The sequence below is a fragment of the Hevea brasiliensis genome, chromosome 15 (assembly GCF_030052815.1).
Source record: "Hevea brasiliensis isolate MT/VB/25A 57/8 chromosome 15, ASM3005281v1, whole genome shotgun sequence".
Classification (NCBI taxonomy): domain Eukaryota; kingdom Viridiplantae; phylum Streptophyta; class Magnoliopsida; order Malpighiales; family Euphorbiaceae; genus Hevea; species Hevea brasiliensis.
In genome coordinates, this window is record NC_079507.1 from 47,131,524 (window position 1) to 47,141,069 (window position 9,546).

Below are 9,546 nucleotides of genomic sequence, written 5' to 3' on the forward strand. Positions count from 1 at the left end.
GGATATTAAGAAATATATATATTTTTATCCTTATTAAATAATAAAATATTTTATTTTTGTTCAATTTTAATCAAATTTCAAATTTAGTTAGTTGGATAAAATTACATTTTGTTTTAATTTGTCCTAAATTGTTAAAATTAAAACAATTGAATTAAATTGTAATTTTGAGAAAGTATGTAAATTTTTTTTTAAGTTAAGCTGTCAATTTTTTTTTTAAGTGAAGCGTATTAAATATTGTAAATCAATTAATAAATTTTAATTCAATGGTATTTGATTAGCGTTAAAAAAAACTAAAATCAATCGCAGGTAAAATTGACTTTGTGACCAAAATTATCATAATATATGCGAAGAAAAACAGAAAGTCATCATATCTAAATAATTATATATATGACCAATTAATATTTGGTAAAAGGTTGAAACTTCGCTATTACATAATACCCTAATTAATAAAGCAATCCTAGTTAACAACTTGCATAAAACACTTCCATTTTCCTACATATTGTTGATTTTTTTTTTTTTTATTAATGATTCTTGATCATCCTTGATGACCTACATATGATGCCAGACTGTATCTATCCTAAGAGAAGCACCTGTGTAATATTAATCCAACAAACTATTTTTTATTAATGAATTATTTATCTTTTTAATTACGCTCAAGATCGACTATATATACATTCATATTGAAAAAAAAAAAAACATAATTTACTAATTTAAGAGTAAAATAATTTTCTTATGATTTGATCCCATGATTAGACTCCCAATCGGTGGAGGACTAATCGCCATAATTCAATAATGTAGTTGTTGAATTATCATATAGCGTATGAAATTAAACCTTAATGAGCTTTATAATAGCCTAATTAGGCTTACTATTTTTGTAATTATGCAGTAATATATGGACAACAAGAAGGAATGAAGGTCAATGGTGAGGAGCAGCAATGTCTCTCTCCGTGTTAAACAAGCGTACTGACCAGGAACTAGAAAATGATAAAGAGGCTCCACCGTTGACACGGATCCCCAAATAACCCACCGGCCACAGGATCTAAGCCGTCATCAGCTGAAACTTTGACCCACTAGCAATAATGTGAGGTCACCATTGGACGAAGCTTCAAAGATAGTTCTTTTCTCCTCATTATATATTAATTACAATATTCTTGAATAATGGCTGCCGATAATTCAGCTCTCTCTCTCTCTCTCTCTCTCTCCCATCTAAGCTCACCTGTGTCCTAACTATGAAACTTTTGAAGATGAATTTGTTTACTTCTTCGTTTGAATAAAATATTTGCAGAAATTAATTTGACGTGTTGACATTTTTGTATGTCTGCGTAATAGCCAGATAATTAAGGTGGTGAGCACTCAGATTTTAATATGTTAATATATAGTAAATACCAAAGTCTAGGAGACTTCAGCTTCGATTTTAAGAAGCGGCATTGGCCATTGCAGACGCAACAGATCTCTAGGAATTTAAGGGTGTCCCAGAAATGGATACTATTGGTGGTGCAGCTACTGTTCCGCGATCCATTAGACACGAAGATTGTTTCAGTGATCAAAAGACCACCATGAAGGTATGGTGATAAAGATTTTGATATTGGATTGACTTCTTTTAAATATATACTTCTCAAGAATAAATTATGAGAATTGCTCATTGGTTGGAAATTTTCTTTGTTTTGGGATGCTTCGAAAGAATTAATCAATGGCTTTTAGAATCATTGATCACTGATGCCTGTTTTTATGTGATTTAGGTAGGAATTAGAGGAGAATTATTGCAAGATCATGGTGTGAAGCCATCTTCATCCAACAATGAAGATTCAAGCAACAACAAAGAGGTAAATTAGAAATATTTTTCATGTCTTTCTTCTATTGTCAGATCACAAAGAGAGAGACTTGCACATGTTAGCTTTAATTTTCTTATTTTTTTCCTTTTTTTTTTCTTTCCTTTCTGATCATAGATTTTTTTTCTAAAGATGTTTCAGGAGAATGTACATAAGTCTGCCAAAGCCGAAATGGGTGAACTAAGGGAAGAAAATGAAAGACTAAAGAAGATGCTGCAGCAAGTGGAGAAAGATTACCAGTCTCTCAAATTGCGCTTCTTCGACATTGTACGCCGAGAAACAAGCAAGAAATATGAATATTCATTTCCATCCAGTGATGAAACTGAAGAACCTGAGCTTGTGTCACTTTGCCTTGGAAGAATTCCAAGCAAGCCTAAAAAAGATGATAAGGCTAGCAATTCTAGCAAAAGTAGTAGAGACAATGAAGACTTGAAGGCTGGCCTGACTCTTGGTTTAGACTCCAAATTTCAGATGTCTACCGAACTTGTGTCGAATCCAAGCCGTGAGAATGGTTTGGAGGATGTAGCCGAGGAAGATGAAGCAGGAGAGACAAGGCTGCCGCTTAAGATCCTAAAGAGAAATATTGATGATGAGGTTGCACAACAAACCAATGTGAAAACAGCTCGCATTTGTGTCAGAGCTAGATGTGACACCCCAACGGTTAGTATCTTTTGATCAATTTTAATTAATATTAGAACTTATCGATTAGATTCGTTATGTATTGTCATTGAATTTGAGTTTGTATTGATGGTAAATTGTAAAATATAATGGTGTACTAAAAAATAAAAATCATTAAATGCATCCGATGGATGGATATCTTCACTCACAAAAGAGTAAGTCTCACTTTTCAAAAATTCATCACTGAATTATCAAAGGTGGAACCTATATATGTTACTGTGAGTAAGAATGTATATACATAGTACTCAATAATTTCCTTGTATTGACATTACTCAATTTATATTTTTGTTATCATTATTACAAACATTTATAGCAAATTATTAACTGAGCCATTAAATTAATAGCTAGATGTAAAATGCTAGACTTATGGTGCACAAACGTCATGGATTCCAACTACCAACATTTAACGACCTCATTGAAACAAACATCAAAATTATGTGTTTTTATTAACATAAAACTAAAATTTAGCCTGTTGAAAGTAGTGATAAGTTGAATGATTATTGATGATATTAAACAATTTTACCATCGTCACTTGTCAATCCTATAGCTATAATATATTGCTACTTATGAACTCTATACAGATGAATGATGGATGCCAATGGAGGAAATATGGCCAAAAGATTGCAAAAGGAAATCCATGCCCTCGAGCATACTATCGTTGCACAGTTGCACCAGCATGCCCAGTAAGGAAACAGGTATTTATAAATACATGTAGGCTGTGTTCTATGTACATATAAAAACTGTTAAAAACTTTATAAGAAATTATTCAATGCTTTTAGTGCATATAAACATATGTAAAGTATTTTAATTACATCCACAGACATAGCAAAATCTATATGAATATTGAAATGTTTAGACGCTTGAAGTTCTAAAAAGATTGGTTGGAATGTTTGGCAATATTAACTGTTCTGATAGCTGTAAACTATTTTAATAGCTGTTAATTGTTTACTAGCTATTATATGTTAGATATTAGCTGTTAGCGATTAGCTATTTATATAGTAATTTAAAATATAAGTGTTTGGTAAAAATAGTTGTTGAATGAGCTTTTAAATGTAAAAATAGTGGTATTCTCTTTTTTTTATCATAGTCAAAACACTCTCTCAATATCTAAAAAATTATTAGGTTAACATTTTATAAACTACTTCCTTAACCTCTAAATATTATGCCACTGAATAATATAAATAAGAGAAATAATATTTTGACTAGAGTCAAAATATTAAATGCTATCTTAAATGTTGTTGCCGAACAGGGCCTTAATGGAGTTATTTACGGTGTTAGGATTGTGATCGATTATTTATTATGAATTGAGATAGTTAATTAAAGATAACTGTTTCTTTGTTTCTTTTTACATATATAAGCATGTTTGTTTTTACCTGTAGAATCTTATTTCAGAATCACAGAATACAAACAGTTTACTAAACTTTGAAACAATGCACTAACCATGTTAGTGTTTAACTAATTCAATTTGAATTTTCATATAGTGTTAAGCATCAAGACAATTCTCTTTTTTTCCCCCTAGAGCTCTATTATCCTTCAATTATTTGAGAAAGTAAAAGCTAATCTTAGGATTATTTTAGGCCAACTTTAAGAATGTTGTTACTTTACATTCTTTGCTGTAGCCATCCTTCAAATGGAACCATCTCTAGTTGAAAAAAAAAGAAAAAAAACATACAAATGTAGAGCATTAAATCATACCATATAAGAACACCCACAAAGGAAGTGTTCCATCTAACAAGACCTTAAAGATTTCATACCTTGATTTATTTCATTAACATTTGAAAAGCATCCTTAGAATTTGAAATTCTGTGATGTTGTACTTGGATTCATGAATTTGGATTGCATTGGGTATTTTGCTTAGCTATGAAAGAGGAAAATAAGATGATTTTAAATTGCATTAGGCATTTTGCTTAGCTATGAGCGTCTTTTGTAGTGAAATTTACTGTGTCTTCATGGAAGGATTTGCTAAAAACATCCCAATAATTTTTCAAACATGATTTTTTAGGTGCAAAGAAGTGCTGAGGACATGTCCATCTTGATTACTACCTATGAAGGAACTCACAACCACCCACTTCCTGTTTCAGCCACATCCATGGCTTCAACAACCTCAGCAGCAGCTTCCATGTTATTATCAGGATCTTCAGCCTCACAACCTGGCGTTGGCTTCCATGTTTCTGCAACACAACTCAATGGATTAAGCTTCAGTCTCTATGACAGTTCCAGAACAAAACAATTTTACTTAGCAAATAGCCCTTCATCTCCTTTGTTGCCAACAATTACTTTAGACCTTACAACCCCACCATCCACTTCATCTGCTACTACTCCTTTCAATAGGTTCTCTTCAAGCTTCACTTCAACCTCAACATTTCCTTCAACAAGTCTTAACTTTTCTTCGACAGCAGTTTCAAGTAATGGATACCAAAATAGTTATGGTACTACACTGAGCAATCTTGGGTCAGCCTTGGGTCTAGGAAAACAACATCAAGAACAAGTAATGTATCAGCCTTACATGGAAAATAACCACCACCAGCAGGCTGCTTCTCAGCAAGCATTGACAGAATCATTAACCAAGGTAATAACATCAGATCCAAGTTTCAAAACTGTAATAGCTGCAGCTATTTCATCGATGATGGCAGGCAATGGTAGTGCAAGTGCAAGTTCAAGCTAAGGAAACCAAAGGGCTGCAGAGAATTTTGGCTAGAATTTGAACTTAGGAGAGGCTAATAACGAGGCTATTTCTACTAACTCATTAAACCTGCAGAATGGAAAAGGATGTGCACCAAGCTACTTCAATTGTTTATCTTCAACTTCCCAGATAGGAGGTCTGCTTGAACCTCATGTATTGCCATTTTGTGTATTTAATAGTGCCTCTTTGCCTACTACTAATAATAATGGTAACAAGGATCATAGGAGTTGATAGGAAGTGCTAAATATAAGAAAATGACAAAAAAAAAAGAGAGAGATTGATGGTGCCATTTTCTTATCTTCAACATTGCTTCTTTACCATTATGTATCCTTTTAACAAAGACTTTCATTATGTATACTAACCAGAATCAACAAATAAAAGGTCAAACGTGTATCAGTAATTTTCCTTGTGGCATAAATAGGACTTAGCAAAATTCAGTTTGAATTAAATAAACTGATTGAACTATTTAAATTCGAAATTTTGATTTTTTTTTTTTTTTATAAAACTCGGTTTAGTTTGATTTCAAAATATATAATTTTCAATTTTTGGTTCAGTTTTTATATTTAAAATAAAATAAAAAATACCAAACTGAATCTAATCTCTTTACAACTCATTGTTTTACTCTAGTGTTACTAAACCTAGCCACTATATAAATGTTATTTTTCCCTCAGTCGTCTTCTTCTTCTCTTCATCTTCTTCTCTTCATCTCCTCTGGTTCTTCTATTTCTTCATCGTGTTCTTCTCTTTCTTTCTTTTTTCTTCTTCCCTCTTTGGGAGTTGGGTTGAGGCCCTCGGAACCTCTTATTCTCTCACTGTTTTCTTTTTCTCCAAATAGAAGACCTCCCTTTCCTTAACTCCTCGCCAACACTGAGCATGCTCTCACGCGACTGGAAATCTCGCTTGTCTATCGTGCGCTTGTCGACTTCGCTTGCCCCTCACCAGCTGCCATGTCGCCCTTCACGGCCTGCATGCCTCCATCGCGACCTTGCTTCTTATGTGTCAAATATGAGCTCTAAGAGCAGGCAGTCCTTTTATGATTTGAATTTGATATCAGATTTGTATTTTATTATTTAGATTCAATTTGTTTTTTGATTGTATTGTGAAAGTGTAAATCCAAATCTGTATAGTTATGTCATTTTTAAAAATTTGTTGAAACTGTAAATCTGTATAGATGTTTATATTCAATTTGTTGTTGATGGTATTGTGAAATTGTAAGTCAATTTGAAAAGAAATCATTAAATTATTATATTTGTATTTTTGATTCTAGTAATTTGAATATTGTAAGGAAACTGGTCCTTCAGAATCCCTTATCGATTGTGGACTGGGTGTGTGAGTAGCTTATATAGAAAAACAAATTCTGTTAAAATTGTCATAATTTTAACAACGATCTATTTCTGTCACTGAGCCGTTTGTGTGTCTTACATCTCCCTAAAAAAAAAAGGAACCTAAGTGAAAAGCGAGGGAGTCTTAAATTTGATGCAATCTGTGAGTTGAGGTCTGCGAGTGAGTCGATCGTGCCCTATGGGTAAGTCCTTTGAAATCCCACATTAGCTGTGGACAAGGCATGTGAGTGGCTTATGTGGGAAAACGGACTCTGATAAAATTGTCATGATTTTAACAGCGGTCCACTTCTGTCACTAAGCCATTTATGTGTCTGATGTCTACATGAAAAAGAATATTGTAAAGAAAAAGATTTTTCGAACATAATAAATTCAGTTTTATTTTGATTTGGTGTATACAATATAATCAGTTTGATTTAGTTTTCTTTTTCTTGAAAATTTGATTTTTGGTTTTTCGGTTTGATTTAATTTTGAACCGGATCTGTTACACCTTACCCCTTTGTAAGGCATAACATGATCTCGTATAATACCTAATGAACTACAGAACTTCACCTATCGAAAACTCATTAAGTACCCTACAAGGGATTTTAAAATCATTTTCTTACTTTTTAGAAGTGGTGAGCATTTTCTAATAGGTATTAAAATATTTTATTAGAGTTTGAAAACTAGTTAAAATTTTTGTCCCTTTTTATTTTTCCGCAAATTTTAGAAAAATTTCGGCAGAGTGCCGTTTGTATTTTGATAAAACAGTTCTTCAAATACCTGAAAAAAAACACTTCTAATTATTTATCTCATCAACTCAACAACTTTAACATCCACCACAACAAATTTCAACATCATTTCTCAAATTCCAAAATTTAAATCAATAATTTCCAATTCAATATCATCCAAAATAATACTAAGTAATTTTATTCAAATTAAAACAAAATAATTTCATTCTGAATTTCATTAAAGTTAAAAAAATTTACATTCAGCAATCTAGAATTTACATTAGAAAAATCCAAACTAATATTATTACAAACTTTATACAACTGCTCATGACCAGTTCTACATGTACATACATTTACATACATCAAAATAATTATTAGGATATAAATTATACCCGATAGAACTTCAGGGAAGGTGGCTCCACAATCCTTAGCAGCTCTCTCTGTTGCTCCTCTAGTCTCTATATCTGCAACAGTAATAACAGCCATCGCTGAGTACTATAACTTAGTGGTGCACAACATACTAAAATAACATTTATAGAGAATTTAAATCATATTTATTCAAAAATCGAACTGAATATGAGCAATAAATACAAAACATGATTTATAAGCTTTTAATCCAAACAATTTCATTTCGAAAGTCTCAAACAAATTTCATAAAAACACACAGTTATATCATGCCATTCAAAACAATAATCATCTCAATAACCAGAGGCTTATGAGAAGTCACATCACAAGGCTAGTTAGCTCAAATATATGGATATCCATTCAATTTCTTCTTCTACTGGCACACACCTCAATACTTCAGCCAGAGAAGGAATCAAAATTTGAAACTAATTTCCCCCACTAGTCATGCTAGTGAGGTATTCAAATATATGGTTATGAAACTGTGGTTTCAAAACTATCTTAACAATTTATCAAACATTTATTGCCATTTCAAATACATACAAGTAAACTTTCAACAATTTAAGTCAAAAGCATAATAAACATTTTAATACAATTAAGTCACAATTTAATGTCACAAGTCATTCAAAACAATTTGCAAAAGAAAATTTATAGAAAATTCTATGTTGTGCACAAACCTTAAATGAGTCACCTCTTGGCCTTGACTCGATGCTTCGGGTTCTTTCCAATATTCTTTTCAACTGAAACACACAATTTCACAGTGTTTCAGTATCATAATTTATCATAAATCCAAAAATGAATTCAAATCTATTTATACCTAACTTTAATATGCTAAACTTGACGTTCTCTAAAATTTATATTTAGGGGTTACTATTCACGATACTATTCAAGTTAATTCGTTGACTTTCTAATGCTTAATAGGTATGGGAATTCTAATTTCACCCACATACCGCATTTTGGTTACTTAATTTGTTGGTTTTGGTTGTTTTCTCAAATCTTAAGTTTTTTAGGCACAAATTTCAAATTTTTAGTTTTGGTGTCCTGTTTTGTACTGTTCCATTGGTCATGTTGCTGTTAGAATTTGGCTAGGTTTTCTTCATAAAAGTTGTTCCTTATTATCTTAAATTTATTTTCCTTTTTGAATCACTCCATTTGGATTTTTTTAGCTCAAGTTATAACCATTTGAACATGGCTGACCGAATTTGGTTTTACCCAGAATTCTGGGCAAATTCTGGGTTTTGGTAGTTTTGGGTCACTAATTTTGGGTGGCTAAATGACTTGGTCAAGGGCATAATTTGGACTTGTGTTCTTCATGAAAGTTGTAGGACTATGTCTCAGCTTTGTACTGATAAAATTTCAAGTCATTTGGACCTACCTAGCCCGAGTTATGGCTAAATGAATAGACAGACACTGTTCATTTAGTCATTTTTGTATAGGGCAGTGTGCCCAATTCCGGGTTTGGCCAATTTGTTCACTATGCTATGGTCACTTTCTAAGCATGATTCCTAAATGAAAAATGTGCCATTTTGTGTCTAGTTTCATTCCCAATTAGCCTCACACCAATTGGGTTGCTAAATTTTCAGTTTCGGTCCCTGAAAGGGACCTTGGTCATGCTGCCTGTAGAATGACCATATCCAATCCGAATTTCAATTTAGTTCTAACATTTCCTACACATCACAATTGGTCATACATGACCATTTTTCAACTTAGGTAAGGTCAAACACATCATTTGGCTAATTCTCATATTTTTCCTCCCAAAACCCTAGGTGCCAAACCCTAATTTCATACTTAGCTTATTTGATAAAATCTAAATGATAATTAATACCTACACACTCATTTGCACTTAACTACTTCTTCATTTGCATCAAAATCATTCATTCTCAAACCCTAACCTACTACTGGCC

At 32.3% G+C, this 9,546-nt stretch overlaps 1 protein-coding gene across 1 annotated transcript; it reads left to right on the forward strand.

Annotated features, from left to right (window-relative positions):
* The first annotated feature begins 1,203 nt into the window (after positions 1–1,203).
* Positions 1,204–5,590, forward strand: LOC110654367 (probable WRKY transcription factor 72). The gene is made up of 5 exons (XM_021810329.2): positions 1,204–1,562; positions 1,740–1,823; positions 1,962–2,489; positions 3,089–3,202; positions 4,510–5,590. Exons 1-5 carry the CDS (start codon positions 1,479–1,481, stop codon positions 5,170–5,172), a joined length of 1,473 nt encoding a protein of 490 aa, XP_021666021.2. The 5' UTR covers positions 1,204–1,478; the 3' UTR covers positions 5,173–5,590.
* Positions 5,591–9,546: the final 3,956 nt, after the last annotated feature.

Excerpts from the sequence above, each read along its gene's own strand:
- LOC110654367 (XM_021810329.2), top strand. The coding sequence starts at position 1,479 with ATGGATACTATTGGTGGTGCAGCTACTGTTCCGCGATCCATTAGACAC. Across the intron at positions 1,563-1,739 it reads ATCAAAAGACCACCATGAAG|GTAGGAATTAGAGGAGAATT; the intron begins GTATGGTGATAA and ends TATGTGATTTAG. Across the intron at positions 1,824-1,961 it reads ATTCAAGCAACAACAAAGAG|ATGTTTCAGGAGAATGTACA; the intron begins GTAAATTAGAAA and ends TTTTTTCTAAAG.